Source organism: Harpia harpyja, chromosome 9, assembly GCF_026419915.1.
Source record: "Harpia harpyja isolate bHarHar1 chromosome 9, bHarHar1 primary haplotype, whole genome shotgun sequence".
Lineage (NCBI taxonomy): Eukaryota > Metazoa > Chordata > Aves > Accipitriformes > Accipitridae > Harpia > Harpia harpyja.
This window is the reverse complement of record NC_068948.1, coordinates 32421838-32437003: the sequence shown is the minus strand read 5'-3', so window position 1 is coordinate 32437003 and position 15166 is coordinate 32421838. Positions and strand designations below refer to the sequence as shown.

At 61.3% G+C, this 15166-nt stretch overlaps 3 protein-coding genes across 3 annotated transcripts; 1 reads left to right on the top strand and 2 right to left on the bottom strand.

Moving 5' to 3' along the window:
- Positions 1 to 105: 105 nt before the first annotated feature.
- On the top strand, positions 106 to 2474 carry ISCU (iron-sulfur cluster assembly enzyme). Its single transcript, XM_052796044.1, has 5 exons — positions 106 to 243; positions 350 to 463; positions 738 to 848; positions 1458 to 1536; positions 1915 to 2474. Exons 1-5 carry the CDS (start codon positions 160 to 162, stop codon positions 2010 to 2012), a joined length of 486 nt encoding a protein of 161 aa, XP_052652004.1. The 5' UTR covers positions 106 to 159; the 3' UTR covers positions 2013 to 2474.
- A 1696-nt stretch (positions 2475 to 4170) lies between these two features.
- Positions 4171 to 7821, bottom strand: TMEM119 (transmembrane protein 119). The gene is made up of 2 exons (XM_052797938.1): positions 7679 to 7821; positions 4171 to 5746 (listed from the first exon to the last, which is right to left on the bottom strand). Exon 2 carries the CDS (start codon positions 5718 to 5720, stop codon positions 4965 to 4967), a length of 756 nt encoding a protein of 251 aa, XP_052653898.1. The 5' UTR covers positions 5721 to 5746; positions 7679 to 7821; the 3' UTR covers positions 4171 to 4964.
- A 4070-nt stretch (positions 7822 to 11891) lies between these two features.
- Positions 11892 to 14360, bottom strand: SELPLG (selectin P ligand). Its single transcript, XM_052798049.1, has 2 exons — positions 14200 to 14360; positions 11892 to 13331 (listed from the first exon to the last, which is right to left on the bottom strand). Exons 1-2 carry the CDS (start codon positions 14246 to 14248, stop codon positions 12112 to 12114), a joined length of 1269 nt encoding a protein of 422 aa, XP_052654009.1. The 5' UTR covers positions 14249 to 14360; the 3' UTR covers positions 11892 to 12111.
- Positions 14361 to 15166: the final 806 nt, after the last annotated feature.

Sequence of the window (15166 nt, the reverse complement as noted above, 5' to 3'; positions counted from 1 at the left end):
CCGCCAGGCGGCCTTCAGCCCTCGCCTCCTTCCCGCCGCGCCCGAGGTAAAACGTGGGCGCCCGGCGGCGCCAGGCCTGAGGCAGCGCGGAGGGCGTGGCCTTCCCGCGGAGGCTAAAAAAAGGGCGGTGCGGCCCCGCCCACTCCCGCCAGGCTCAAGATGGCGGCACTGAGGGTGGTGGGGGTGGCTCTGCTGCGGCCCGGGCGGGGGGAGGCGGCCGTCAGGCTGGGCTACCACAAGAAGGTGAGGGGCTGCGTGGAGGGGAGGGGAGGGGAGGGATGGGATAGGATATAATATAATATAATATAATATAGGCGCGGTGCCCGTTAGTGACGCGATGCCCTCGTAGGTGGTGGATCACTACGAAAACCCGCGCAACGTCGGTTCCCTCGACCGCAACGCCAAGAACGTGGGTACCGGCCTGGTGGGTGCCCCGGCCTGCGGCGACGTCATGAAGCTGCAGGTGACCTTAGGGACCCGCTGACACCGGGGACGGGGTGGGTGGGGGGGGTCGCCTGGGGCTGTTGCAAGGCCCAAACTCGTCCCCTTCCCCTCAGGGGTGCAGCGCGGCCTTTCCTCCTCACAACCCCCCTGAAATGTCCCCTGGGGCCCGGGCAGGCCCTGCCCTGCTCCGAGGGCGTGGTGGGACCCAGGGCCCTGCCTGGGCCTGAGAAGGTGATTCTGGGGTGCCTGGTAGAGCTGAGCCAGCCACTGAGGTGCTGCTAACGCTCTCACAGGTGGAAGTGGATGAGAACGGGAGGATTGTTGACGCCCGTTTCAAAACCTTCGGCTGCGGATCAGCGATCGCATCGAGTTCTCTGGCGACGGAATGGGTCAAAGGGAAAACGGTAAGGGTCCCCGCCGGGGTCAGAGGTGACACCACGAAAAGCATTCAAAGCTTTGAACCTGCCTGTGTTCTCTGTTGGGACTGTGTAGGAAACAGTAGTCTAAGAATCCCAGTACTGATTTTGTGCAGCGCGGTACAGTGACGCAGAAAGCAGCGACTGTCAACCCTGTTAGTGGCCTGACTTCTAGGGCAATAGTTGCCTTTTCCAAGAATCTGTTAATCTGTAGGGAAGTACTTTGTGTTTTATGCGACAAATGAAAACATGCTGATCCCAGATTCTGGAAGAAAGCTTAATTATGGAGCATCTTTAGGTCGTTTATATCTCTCTTTCTGCCAAACAAGCAATGCAGTTCTGTATTATGATAGAAGATAAGCAGCCTTAGAGCAGCCCATCCAATAACACTCAGTCTGTAACACTGGTATGCTTTGGTTTGTTCCCACCACTGCTCAGTCCGAGACATTCCTTAATTCTGCCATCCTTCACTGCCCCTGGCAGCTGAGATGTTCTTCCGTGTGGATTTGCTTGGCTCTGAAAGCACTCTTAGCAAATGCCTTAGTAGTCCGTGTTGTACTTCATGTGACTGGTGACTACATACTAACTGCATTTCAGGTTGACGAAGCGTTGAAAATCAAGAACACTGATATCGCTAAAGAACTCTGCCTTCCTCCAGTCAAACTGCACTGCTCTAGTAAGTAAAGGACTAAAAGGTGAAAGTTCAAACACAAGCTTGTATTTGAGAGGGAGGCTTCTGGGAATAGCGCAGATGCTTCTGAATGTTGTTTTCCAAATAAAGTTTCTGCGCAAGGAACAGCTAAGGTTAGCCCACAAGAGAAACTTGCTTATGTCCAGATTTTGGGGTTATTTTAAGAGATTTCAGATCTCTTTCATCTTTTGGATTCCATAGCTCAGCAGACTGATAATAAGTGTTCAGATTCTGACATTCTACTTCTAAGACGCTGACTGGTGCTACCTGCAGTGGTGGTCACTGCTGGCTGCTCTTGTTTTTACAGCATCTTTTGTTCTAAATGACTTCTGGCTGTCCTTGAAATACTTGTTTTGTTTGTAGTGCTGGCTGAAGACGCAATCAAGGCTGCCTTGGCTGATTACAAGTTGAAGCAGGATCCAAACAAAGAAGAGTCAGAGAAGAAAGCAAACAATGCCTAAAGTGACTGTAAAGCTTGTTCTCATTCCACTTAAATTTGCAGTGCAATTATTCTAGCTATTAGTAGGATCCTGCACACTACTAAATGAAGCTGTAAGATACGCACAACTTGCGCACAACGTGTCACTGTTCGTGTGTGTACAGCCACTCTTGTAGTGCTTACATGACTGGGATGTGGGTATTTCGGCAGCCTGTGTCCTGTCACGACTGTGTTTGAAATGTTTGAGTGAAGAAGACTGCTCAACTGCAGAGAACTTGGTGACTTCTCTCTGGGGAGAAAATCCTGCTGTTCCGGTCCTGGAAGGGCTGCACTTTTTTTGGAAGATGTATAGTTTTGCCTAATATTTTACAGAATTTAGTGGGAAACATTGCCTTGGTCTTAATGTTTATGTAGGAACTGCAGATCAGTCTGTGTAACGATGCAGTATACAAATGTGGGGCAGCACATCTGCCCGCAAACTTCAGCTGTGTCGGAGTTTCATTTCGCAACCTGTGCGCGAGTTCCTCTTCTGCGGGTTGCTGGGATGCTCTGGCAGGCACTAGAGGGCACTGACAATAAATATGCTGCTGGGAGACCAGCAAGTAGCAGCTGGGTGCCACTGCTCCAGGAAGCACAGACCCAAGCTAGCAGGGCTTGATTCTGCTGGCATCCAGTTATGACTAATGCTTGCTTGCTTTCTTTTTTTTTTTTGAAGCTCCCATTAGAGGAACAATCTTAATTTTGGAGTGTCTTCTATAAGAATGCAACCCTTGGGATTGGCCAAGTACTCTGTTAAAAGAGAGTAAATGCACCCTCGGGTTTGAACCCAGGAGGGCAATAGTGTAGCCGGGGTGCAGAGCTGAGGGCAAGCTCCCAAGGGAGCAGGGGTCGGTCTGTGCCCTCTGCATCCTGCCGGGCACAGTTCAGCTGAGCTTTGCAGGGGGAAGGGGTCATGGGGAGAGCGTTGCTGATGCTCACCTACTCGAGGATTTGCATGCTGAGTGTGAGCTGGCTCCCTGGGAGCTGGGGGCACACAACGTTTGAAAATGAAATGTTTTGCGGTTTGGCTTGCCCTCCGTGCTCCAGGCCACTGTGCTCTTCTGTGCCCTCTGGTGGTTGCTCTTTTCCAGGGGAGTATTTCCATAGATTTCCAAAACAAACAGAAAACATGTTTGAAAACTTTGCCTGCTCTTAAGATTTTTAAACCACCCCAAGAAACCTTACTTGCCTTCTTTCATACCTAGGGTGTTTTAAAAACATTAAAAACTGCATTTAAAAATAAGTAGCTTGTTCTGATGTATCTGTCCATAATTTTTTTTTTTTTTTTTTTTTAAATGCAGAGCAGGCCAAGTGTGGTTGCTGCTGTGGTTTGTCGCTTGCAAGACGGCTCTGGCAGTACCTCAGCTCAGCACCTCCCTGCGTGCCGGCTGCTGGCCCTCGGCATGGCCCCTGTCTCCTGCCACCTTCCTGCAGCGAGGAATGTGCCTCGCTCCCTGGGAATGGTCCTGCGGTTTCCTGGTTAAAAAAAAAAAAAATCAGGGAAACTTCAGACGCCCATGTCCACTTTAGGGCAGAATCAGCTCCTTGTGCTTGTGAGAGCCCCTCGACAAAATGCAAGAGGGAGATAAAAGCCAGCACGCTCTTCCAATGGGAAAGGTTGTCCTGATGCAGGGACATGGGGATGCATCCCTACCTGCCCCACAACTGGGACAAAATGTGGGATTGCAGGGGTATGGGGATGCAAGGATATGGGGATGTGTTGCTTTCCAGGCAGAAAAGCCTCTTTTGCCTTGCAGGTTTGCCTGCCATCCCTGCCAGGCACAGCTGCGTCCCGGTGCTGAGGCATGTGGCAGCACTGCAGCCCCCCCTGCCCTTGGCTGCAGGCTGCAAGATAAAAGTTTCCCCGAAATGGCGTGTTGGTGTACAGATTTTGTGAATGATAAGCGCGTCCCCCAGCTCCCAGGGTTTCACCCACACAGATAACCTTCACCCCGAAGCACAGCCAGGCCGGCTGCGCCTGCCAGATTCTGGGGTCATGCGTGGACCCCACAGGGCTGGAGCTGAAATCAGCTGCGCCCCAACAGCAGCGTGATGCAGGGAGGGCCCTGAAGGAGGAAAAAGTTGTGGGGACTGTGCCTCGGCCATCCCACAAGCTGCAGAAATACACAGGAGAGGAGATCTGCATAGGAAACATCTTTATTACTAGCTGAAGGAGTTAAGAAAATAAGGCAAAAGTCCAGCTGGGCTCTGGGCTGCCCTCAGATCACGGCTTTGGGGTGGAAAAATGAAAGGGTGGGTCCTCGCCCCTAAATCCTCTTCCCTTCTCCCATTAGCTGGGCAAGGATGGACAAGGTCATCCCGTCCTCGGTGGCCACAGCGATCAGCAAAGCCAGCCCATGGTGCCCAAGGTCATGGCGAGCTCCTGCCCCACTCCCCAGGGGGGGTGGGGGGGCAACTGCACAGACCCCCCCCCCCCCCAGCCATGGTCCCATGCCTCTGCCCAGAGGGATGCAGCTCCTGGCCAGACAGACCAGGATGCTGCTAATTAGTAAAATAACATTTGGGAGAAAGCTGGTGACGGGTGGCAGAGAGCAAGCAAGGGCTGCCTGGCGCAGCACTGGAGGGGGCCAGAGCCAGAGCTCGGCGGGGGGGATATGCACCCACCCAGTGCCCGGGGGTGGGAAAAGCTCCTTGGGCAGCTGGAGCAGTGGGGCTGACAGTAACTCCAGCACTGTGGAAAAACATCGCCTGCCAAAAAAAAGTCATGGCTTTGCCATGGCATCCCGCCGGTGCAAGGGTCAGTGGGCCCTGGGGGCGGGGGGAGTCTTGGGTGTGGAGCGGGGGGGGCCTTCATCGGGGCTTTCTTGAGCCGCCACGTACGTATGGAGCAACAAACCACCACGTCCATCGCGTGTCCGCGGGGCGTCCCCTGAGCCGGCAGCTACCGGAACTCGCCAGGGACCGGGTCCCTGCCCTAGATGCCGGGGGGGGCCGGGGAGCCATCCTGGGCTGCGTTGGGGGCCCCCTCTCCCCGTGCTCCCGTTGCAGCCGCTGCTTCCTCAGCACCTGCATTTTGGGGAGGGGGCTCAGCAGATTGCTCATCGCCTAACTTTTTGCTTCCTTCCTCCTCCTCCTCCTCCTCGGCAGGGGGTTTCTGCTCCCCCCGGGTCCCATTGGCCAGCGGTGCCTTGGGGGGGGATTTGAGGTTCTGGGCAGCCGCGAGGATGTCTGCCTGCAGCTGCCGGCTGCAGTCGAGGGGCTCCTCGGCACTGGGGTCGGGGGCTTTCTCGGGCACCTCGCTAAAAGCCCGGGCCCCCCCGACCTTGTCTCGCTGGTCCACGTACTTCTTCTTGGGGAAGGAGGAGGGGTAGTAGGCGGATGCCTTGTGCTTCTGCCGGACAATGACGGCGGCGCAGATGATGAAGAGGAGGACGAAGGCCAGCGAGCCCACCACCACCACCAGCAGCATGTATTCCTTGAAGAAGTCCACCAGCCCGTCCAGCATGCCACCCGGCGCCGAGCTGTTGGTGACTGTGGTCCCCGCCGCATCCCCCAACGTCGGGCCGGTCCCCGGCGTCACGCGGTGGATGGGCGGCGCGGCCGAGACCTCCTCACCGTCCCCACTGCCCCCGCCATCAGCCAGCACTGCGGCGTGCCGGGGTGCTGCTGAGCGCGCTGGGGCCACCAGCAGCAGCAGCAGCCACATGCCCATCGCTGGCCGTACTGCCATGTCCCCTGGGGCTCGTGCACGGCAGCCTGCAGGATGCAGAGGGGAGGGCAAAACGTTAACACCCCGATGGAGCAAGACCCCCGAGCCCTGTCGCAAGCAAAGCCCCACGGTGTACCCACCCCAAGCCCTGCATGCCATTCCACCACAGAGGGACAAGCACAAGCGTCGAACCACCGATAGTTAGTTCGGGCGCTCGCTTATTCACCCGGCTGAATTTGCTTAAGAAAAGCAAAACGCAGCTCTGGTTTCCTTGCCCCGACACTGAGCAAGGGTCTGCGTTTATTTTGCAACGGCGCACTGCAAAAAATAGATGGAAACCAGCTGAATCAAATTGCTCAAGCCTGGGGGATGCTGTGTGCACGCGAGGAGACCGGGGCTGCTGCCAACAACCAGCTTCAGACAACGGTCATTTGGCTGATCAGAAAATTCCTGAAAAATTGAGGTTTCCAGTGGAAACTTTGACACAGGCGATGCTGCTGAGGGGCCGGCCCCCGGCGTGAGTGGCATTTCCCAACCGCTCGTCCCGGCACGGACCGTTACAAACGATTCCCAGCTTGAACATGGCTAAAAATAGGTTGGCAGCAGGATTTCACCCTGGTGTTGCTGCAGCGGCCAAGCGGTGCCGGAACGGCGCATGGGACAACCCCTCCCCAAAAGTTTTTGTAAAGGGGCAGCCCTGGAGCTGGGTGCAGTGAACAGGGGGCGTCCTGGCTGCCCGAGCATCCCCAGTGAAGGGTGAAGGCCAGGTCCATTCCCTTGCCGTGCTGCGCCGCTCTGTGCCAGATGGGGCTGGATCTGCCCCTCACCGGCAGCCACAGCCCACAGCACATTGTAGGACATGGCATGAGCGTTTCCCATCCCCGCGCACAGCCCAAAGCGATGAGCCGGGGCGAGCCCCCCGCCGGGCTCCTCAGCCCCGTGGGGTTCAGGAGCGGGGTGCGACAGTCCCCAGCACGTCGCAGCACATTCCTGGGGGATGGCAGTGAGTTTTCGGTCGCGCCACGCCACATAATGCCATCGAGCCGTTCCCAAAGCTGTCCCCCTCCGCATGGCCCCACGGGAAGGTCTCAGGAACCAGCTCCCCTGGTCCATCAGCGGCGACCCCCCCAGAACAATTCCCCCGACCTCGGGCCCCCCCAAATCCCATCCACTTCCCATTTTCCGCCCCCAACAAACCCAACTCAGCAGCACTGCAAGCCGGGAGGAATTCCAGCAGCGGGACTTGGCTTTCAGGCTCCTTCCCGGCTGCAAAATCTGGTTTGCATTAAACCAGAGCAAACAAACGGCGGCAGAGGCAGGAGGTACCCCCGGACCCCCAGACCCCCCAACCCTCCTGGCTCACCGCAGGCGTCGCCGCTGCTGTGGGCTCGTTGCAGTAAGAGCGGCACTGCCAAGACGAGGGTTTTTGGGGGGCTGGGACAAGCCCCTTCATCCTCCCCCTCTGCTGCCTTCACCACAGAGAGGGGCCTCTCGGCCATGGCGGGGAGACAAGTCCCGGGGAAGGTGAAGGCATTAATTCGCCATCAGCAAGCGGAGCTGACAAGCAGCCACGGCCGTGGAGGGGCTGACCGAAGCCCAAATCAGTGCCAAGAGCAGAGCCTGTTGCCACAGCCATTGTCAGTCCTCCATCCCCACCCTATCCCGTCCCCATCCTCACCCACCCCCAGACCCACAGCACGTCCCCAGCTCCGGCTTGGCTGGATGCAAGCGAACCCCGCTCCGCTTCCCTCCGCTCCCCAAATGCTTGGGAAATTCACAATATTGATGTTGTCCAGGTGCAGCATCCTCCCAACCATGCCCAGGCACACGGCTGCATGGCTGGCTCCATCCCACGTCCCGCTGCGGGGACCATGCCCAGTCCTCGCCGCAGCACCCCCAGCCACGGGGCAGCCTGCGCCCTGCTCGGGAGCCACCCCAAAATTGGGGGAGCAGGCTGGCATTGCCAGCGGGATCCTCACCTCGCCTGCAGCCGCCGCGTCAGCAGGAGGGAGCTGGGAGGACGGGATCTGTCCCGTACACTTCACCTCCTTGCGCCTCTTTCTGCTGCTTGCTGGGATGGAGCCTCCTCCTTCTCCTCCTCCTCCTCCTCCTCCTCCTCCTTCTCCTCCTCCTGCGCCGCAGCCAGGGACCAGCTTGTTCTCATTAGGGCTGGTTTGGGGAGGGAGTGTGGGAGGCCGGTGAGGGGCAGGCGGCCCCTGGCCCCCTCCCAGCTGAGATCCAGCTGGGGGCTTGGGGGGCTTCCCGGCCTCTTGCCCTGACAGCGAAGTGGGGGAAACCTGGTGCCCCCCATCATCCCAGCAGCGCCGCTGGAAGGGGCCACTTTTTGGGGTGCAAGTGGGGAAGGGGGGGTGTCACAAGGGAGGGTTTTTGCAAAGGTGTTTTTATCCGTGAGGGCAAAGGTATAAACCCTGTCCCCTGGCCAAGTAGCTGAGCTACCATGGTGGGACAGTGGTGCTGGCACCCCAAAAATGCTTCCCAGTGATGCCGTGCCAGGAGCAAGCATGGCCCCCACCCAGCTGCCTTTCACTCTGCTCCTGGGCCCCCCATCATGCCAGCCAAGGGCCAGATCCAGCCCAACCCTTCGGCACAGGCACGAGATAGTGGGGCACGGCCACTGAGGCCAAGCAGCACCCAGGGTCCGAGGGGGACAGTGAGGGTTTCGGGCTTGATGCCCCAGCATTATTGGGGGCTGGCAGCATAGCATGGGGGCAAACAGGGCTTGGGACCCCCCACCTTGATTTCAGGAGACCATTTCCTAAACCACCCAGCCTAGAGATGCTCCGGCACAGGTACCTCTGCCTCCGGGTGCAGACAGGGGTACAGAAAACCACCCCTGTGGTTCCCCAGGCCAGTGTGGCGGCAGCAGCCATGCAGCTCCCCAAGGTACAGTCTCCAGGACGGGGGTCCCAGCCCCCCCGCAGTCCCCTCCTCCTGGGCTGAAGTTGCTCAAGAGGCTGCAGCCGCCGGCGGGTGACCTCATCCTCTTGCTATTCGCCTCTGCGCCTCCCCGGGGACCCGGCCAGATCTCCCCCAAAAAAGCCATCGCCAATGCCCAGGGACTGCGACCACCACGGGGCTGGGGTGAGGGTGCCTGTCCCCATCGCTGCTGGCACCGGGAAGCCAGAGGGGAACCAGCACCATTTAGGTTTCTCCCGGCGTCGCCGAATGTAATCGTGGCTCCCAGAAATAACTGGTCCGTCCGTCTGCCTGCAGTCGGCGGCTCCGTGCAGCTGCTGGGGCGGCTTTTCCTGGCCTTAAACAATCAGTGCTGAAATCTTAGAGGGGAAGGGGGAAAGGCGAGGGGAGGCCAGGGGGTTGTGAGGGCGGCCGCGCTGCCGAGGCGAGCCGGCCTGGAGGAGTGCCAGCAGCATCCGGACTCGCTCCTGCAGCCCAGATGGGGATGGGGCTGTGATTCCCCACCGTGGGCCCAGTGATGCTGGCATTGGGCTGAGACTCCTTGTCTAGGGTCCCCATCCCACCCTGCCCAAGGTCTCCATCCCTCCCTGGCCAGGGTCACCTTCCCTCCCTGCCCAAGGTCCCCGTCCCATCCTGGCCAGGGTCACCTTCCCTCCCTGCCCAAGGTCCCCGTCCCATCCTGGCCAGGGTCCCCATCCCGCCCTGGCCAGGGTCCTCACCCTTCCCCAGTTGTGGTCCCCACTGCCCCCAGCCAGGGTCCCCGTCCCTGCCCTGGGCTCCTCCCAGGGCAGCGGAGGCGTGGGGACGGGCAGCCCCCGGTGCCAGCACACACCGGCCATTACGATGCTGTTTTTGCCTGCGGCTGGGGAGGGCTCGGCCCCTCGGCACTGGGCAGGGCTGTGTTGCCTGGGCCCCGCTTTGTAATTTGGGGCAGCTGGAACGTTGGGACCCACAGGGCTCGGCTCAGCGGCACAGCCGGCCCGAGGTAACCTGCAATTTGAGACATTTCGGCCCTGCTCTGCTTGTAATTTGCTTCACTGGGCTGCACTTTGCTGCGCCAGCAAAATACCCGGTGGGGACTGATCCTGCGGAGCTGCACCACAGTGTGCAGAGCACCATGCATACAGCACCGTGCCACACACAGCACTGTGCAAAGCACCGTGCTCAGCATCATGCGCAGCACCCTGCACGGCATCGTGCACGGCCCCATGCCACACACAGCCCCGTGCACCTCACGCTGCCAATCCCACTGCACGGCACGAAGGCTTGCCGGGGTGGCATGGCCCGAGGATCCTGCTGTGACACTGCGCTGGCTTCCTGCAGATTCCTCTGCCGTGAGCTGGGAGATGGCAGCCTGACAGGACCTGCTGACTATGCCAAATAGGGCGATTCCCGGCTCCTAGCAGCTGGCTCGTGCTTCGGTAGTGGAGGAAAGTTTATCCTCGCTGGGCTCCTGCTCCGGAGCGGCAGGCACAGGGCTGGACGAGGACAGGAGCAATCCCTCCAACCTGCACCCATCTGCCTTTTTGGGACCTGCTGAGCCTCATCCTCACCTGGACCAGGGGGACGAGCCACTGTGGGGTGAAGCCGGATGATGGGAGCATCTCTTTGCCTCCGAGAGAAAGTGGGGCTGGGGGTGACAGTGGTTGCTGCGGGCTCCCATTCCCCAGCCTTGCTGCGGGTTCCCATTCCCCAGCCTGGCCCCGACAGCCCGGAGGCAGATAAACCTTCCTCATGGCTGAGCCATGAACTCCTGCGGCTGCTTTTTGGTACGGCAGGGCGCTGTTATCTGCATGCATGAGGACACAGTGGGGTCAGATCAGGGTGGCATCACTGGAGAGCCCACTGCCGGGGCATCCCATCCGGGGACCGGCCACCCGCACCGGCTGCATATCCCTTCACCCATGCTGACTCACCCATAAACATTTACATTTGCAGGAGGGAGCGAGGCTGGCAAGGCTGCTCGGCCCCAGATGGAAAATATCCGAAGCAGAGCATTTATGTAAACAGGCAGTGGGGCCGGGGCGGCCAGGGTGCAGGTGAGCGGCCACGCTGCCAACCCACCCGTGGGACGGCCACCCCCAAAAGCGGCTTTCGAGGCGGCTGCGCACCCAGGGCTCAGCTCGGGGACGAGACGGCACAGCGATGCCTCAAGCGTGTGCCGAAATGCTTCGCTGCCCAAGTGTGTGCTGCAAATGTGGAGGGCAGCGTAAGCTGCGTGGTGGGGTGGGGATGGGGCTGCTGAATCTGGCAGGGTGAGGGGGGGGATGTGGGGACAGGGACACTGAGCCTGGTGGGGCAGGGATGGGGATGCGGGGACAGGGACACTGAGCCTGGTGGAGCAGGGATTGGGATGGAGCTATGGAGACACCAAGCCCAACTGGGGCAGGGATGGGGATATGGGGATAGGGAGGCTGAGCCTGGCCAGGCCAGGGATGGGGATGGAGAGATGGGGATGCTGAGCCTGGTCTGGGCAGGGATGGCAATGTGGGGACACTGAGCCTGGCAGGGCAGAGACGGTCCTGGGCCATTTCGACTTCCTTGGGTGGCTCCCCCAGGGCTGGGCACAGGGAAGGGGTCAGGCTGGTGGCTCAAGGGGTGACCGACACCTGCACACCAGGGGGAGGTGGGACCTGGGAGCGAACCTGAGCCCCCTTCAGTCCCCGGGGTCCAGGCAAGCTGGTGGGACCCTCGGTGGCCACTCATGGCTTGCTTTCCCCATCCCTCCCGGCCCCAGCCACAAGCAGGCAGGGACAGCCTGGGCCGATGCTGCCCTACAAGGCCGAGAGCCTGCGACCACCAGTTGCCCACCTGGGATGAGCCCTGGGCACACCAGCAGCGCACAGGACCACCCCGATGGGCAGTGACGGTCCCGGAGTCGTCCCATCACCTCGCTGTAGGTGACCGCAGGGCAGGAACACGTTACGCCACGAGCGCACCCGTCCCCGTCCCTCCACCCCCCGGCATTTCCGCCCCAGCACCACCACCCTTTCCGCTCCCACGCCGCGGCACGAGGCTAAGCCCACGTGGGGAGGGGGTCCTGGGGGCTGTGGTCCTCAAACCCCCCCCCAGGGTCTGGCCCCCTGCCTCGGCGGCAGGTTTCATTTCTGCTCCCCTTCAGGGGGGCTGGGGCTGCTGCTGGGGGAGGAGGATGGAGAAGTGAAATTTTGGCAGGGGGATGTGGGCAGGCGGTGGAGTGGGAAGGGGGCCGGGGGGGCTGGCAGGCACCGTACCCACCAGGAAGAGACCACCATGTCCAGGTAACACTTTAATGGGATCAGCCTTGAGGGCTGAGCTCGCCCCGGGAGAAAGCAGCTCCCCATCACGCCAGTCCAAGTTAAAACACAAACCCAAGGGGATGGGGGTCCCCTGCCCACGGTTCCACACGCGGCAGCACCGGGGACTGGGCACCATGCCCACGATGCAGCCACCGGCCCCCCCGGTGCTCTGAGATGCAGAACCCCATCCCCACAGCTCAGGAGTGCTCCGGCAGGAAGCTGCTGAGAGTCAGATTGTCACCATCAGCCTCGGAGCCGCCATCGAGCAGCAGCTTCGACCGCCGGGCTGGGCCGGGCTTGGAGCCATTGGTGGTCACCTCGCCATCGGGCAGCAGGGAGGAGATGCAGACCATCTCGGTGTGGCTGAGCCGGCGGTGGGCCGTCCGTGCCCGCCGCCAGAGCAGGGCACCCAGCACCCCTGTGCACACCATGAAGGTTGCGGCCACCAGCGCCAGCAGCAGGATGGCCAGCAGGCACTTGCCCATCACCCTGCTGGGGTCCCAGGGGACCGGCACCATGGTCCCCTCAGGCTTTGTGTCCCAAGGGGCTGAACGAGTCGGCGTAGGGGGGGGCCCGGCTTTCTTGACTTTCTTGTAACCTGTGGTGGTGGGGCTGAGGGCTGGGGGGGTCACCGAGCGCTGTCCCATGGAGGAGCTGCTGTTCATGCCGCCGGCCACTGTCCCTTCCTCGCCGGGTGACGTGAGCTGGCTGGGGATGGTGGTGACGCTCATTTGGGGTGCTGCCTGTGTGCCGGGCTCTGCTGGTGATGCAGAGCTCAGAAGCAGGTCGGGTTCAGGGGAATCGGTCTCGTCCAGGGGATCGGCCGTGGTTGGCACTGCAAGTGCCCAGTGCAGGCTGGCATTGGTTCTGGGTGCTGGTGGTGGTGCAGAGCTCAGCAGCAGGTCAGGCTCAGGGGAATCGGTCTCGTCCAGGGGATCGGCCTTGGTTGGCACCGCAAGTGCCCGGTGCAGGTTGGTGTTGGTGCCAGGTGCTGGTGGAGGTGCAGAGCTCAGCAGGAGGTCAGGCTCAGGGGAATCGGTCTCGTCCAGGGGGTCGGCCGTGGTCGGCACCACGAGTGCTCGGTGCAGGCTGGCATTGGTGCTGGGTGCTGGTGCTGGCACAGAGCCCAGCAGCGGGTCGGGCTCGGGGGAATCGGTCTCGTTGCTGCTGGGCATCGTGGTGGCAGCGTGGCCGTGCCCCGGCGTGGCAGTGGGGGTGCTGGGCTGCTGCCCACCCTCAGCCCTTTTCCTGCGGGAGAGCAGTGGGGGGTCAGCCTGCGCTTGCCTGGCTGCCCCCCAGACCCACTGCACGCCACGCTGCTGCCCCAGCTCTGGCGCTGGCACGGCCCCACACACCTGCAGCGTGCTCAGCACCAGCACCAGCATCACCAGCATGGCCCAGCCCGGCGCCATGGGACCTGTGGGGGGGAACAGAGGGGAGCAGATGAAATTGGGGCCCTGCTCCCTGCGGAAGGAGGCTGAGCTTCATCGTTCAGGCTGGCAGTGGCCCCAAGGAGGGATCACACATGAGCGAAACATCCTCCTCCCCTCCCGGAGAGGGGCCCTGTGGTTTGGGGGCCTGGAGGATGTGAACACTGACCTCCTCCAGCCGTGGCCAACAGAACCGAGCTGCCTCCACCTGCAGGAGCTCGGCCCCCGCCAGCTCCACTTGTGAAGAAAGTTTTGAAAAGGAAGTTGAGTGTCTGGAAATGGGAAACGAGCCGCAATGGAGGCGGCTGCTGCGGGATAGGCAGTTGCAGGATGACTCCCCGTGCAGAAATGAAACCACAGGGATATCGCACACCTTCAGTCGACCCCCCCGAACCCAGGGTGCCCGTCCTCCCACTACGCCCCCTGGGCTGGCGCGGAGCTCCCTGGCTGAGGCCACCATGCGCCTGTGCATCTGCGCCGGAGCGGGAGGAGAGGCAAACCTGACCCAAACCCACACTAAATCCCCCCCCCCGTTACATCTGTCGAGCACCAATACCCACCCCCCAGCAGCCCTGGTGGGCAGAGGCCAGCGAGGTCCCTGTGGCCCCGCACCCAACAGCATCCAAATGCCGATCAATGCTCCCTCAGCACCCGGCATCCCCAGGAGGCTCCGACATCCCCAAAGCGCCTACCCGCCTCCTAAACCCCACCAGGGACCATCACTGCGCGGGTGGCACCCCCCCAGGGACCCGCGCGTGCCCCAAGGGGGACCCCAAGCATCCCCTTTGTACCCACAGCATCCTTGGGGCTGAGCCCTGATCCGGCACACTCGCCGACCCCCCCTCCACGGCTCACCTCTGCCGGGGGATGCTGCGGGACCCCGAGCTGCAGCACTGGCGGGCATCACCAGCGAGGGCCCGGCTGTGCCGGTACGGGGGCACGAGGGGCAGCCCCGGGGCTGGGCAACTGCTGAAACCCAAGGGGCGTTGCGGGCCACCCTCTGCCTGCGCCTCCTGCCCGGGTGACGAAGGAAAGGCGGGCACGGAAGAGCGGCTGTGGTTTCGGAGAACCCGATGGGGGAAGGACGTCATGCCGGGAGTGGGGCCACTGCGGGTCGGGGGCTGCATGCACTCACCAGCAAGGGGGGCTGGGATGTGAGGTGTACCCCAAAAAAGGGATCTCCTGCCCCTCTCTGGTGTGCTTGGCACCCCGTGGGAGCCCAGCCTGCCGGCTCAGCCCCACTGGCGGCTCCGCCAAGCTGTGTGATGGGGGCTCACACCACCCCGAAAGCAGAAGTGATGGCAAACATGGTGCCAGGGCTACCAGCCCTCCCAGGCAAAGTGTGGCTACAGACGGGATGGGGGGGCAGGTCATGGTGCCCCGAGAGGGGGCACAGAGGTACCCCAACACCAGGAAGCGGCCTTTGCATGCAAGGATGAGGAAGAGGAGGAGGAAGGTGAGGGCCTGGCTCGATGCATTTGCAGAGCCCTCGTGCTGGGGCCCTTCTCTCGGCACTAACATCCCCAGGACAGCAGCCTGTGGCCGAGGAGCTCTCAGGAGCCTGCAGGGGCCACCGGGCATCATCCCGGCTGCATGGCGCTGCACCGGCTGGGCAATACCCCACCCTAAGCACAAGCACCAGCACGGCAGCAGGCAGGAGGTGCAGCCGCAGGAAGGGTGCTGCAAGAGCACATCCGCAGCAAACACCCTGCGGCTGCTGCCAGGGGCTGTAAACAGCCCCACTGCCTCCCCCCACCCCCTCCAACAGGACCCTGAACCCCCCCTGTGCCGCAGGCTGGATTCGCCACATCCCTTCTCAAAA

What these genes read in the sequence shown, in the direction of transcription:
- ISCU (XM_052796044.1), top strand. Translation starts at nt 160, where the DNA reads ATGGCGGCACTGAGGGTGGTGGGGGTGGCTCTGCTGCGGCCCGGGCGG. An exon ending in GGCTGGGCTACCACAAGAAG is followed by an intron (nt 244 to 349) that starts GTGAGGGGCTGC and finishes ATGCCCTCGTAG; the next exon opens with GTGGTGGATCACTACGAAAA. An exon ending in AATGGGTCAAAGGGAAAACG is followed by an intron (nt 849 to 1,457) that starts GTAAGGGTCCCC and finishes ACTGCATTTCAG; the next exon opens with GTTGACGAAGCGTTGAAAAT.
- TMEM119 (XM_052797938.1), bottom strand. Translation starts at nt 5,720, where the DNA reads ATGGCAGTACGGCCAGCGATGGGCATGTGGCTGCTGCTGCTGCTGGTG.
- SELPLG (XM_052798049.1), bottom strand. Translation starts at nt 14,248, where the DNA reads ATGCCCGCCAGTGCTGCAGCTCGGGGTCCCGCAGCATCCCCCGGCAGA. An exon ending in CGCAGCATCCCCCGGCAGAG is followed by an intron (nt 13,332 to 14,199) that starts GTGAGCCGTGGA and finishes TCCCCCCCACAG; the next exon opens with GTCCCATGGCGCCGGGCTGG.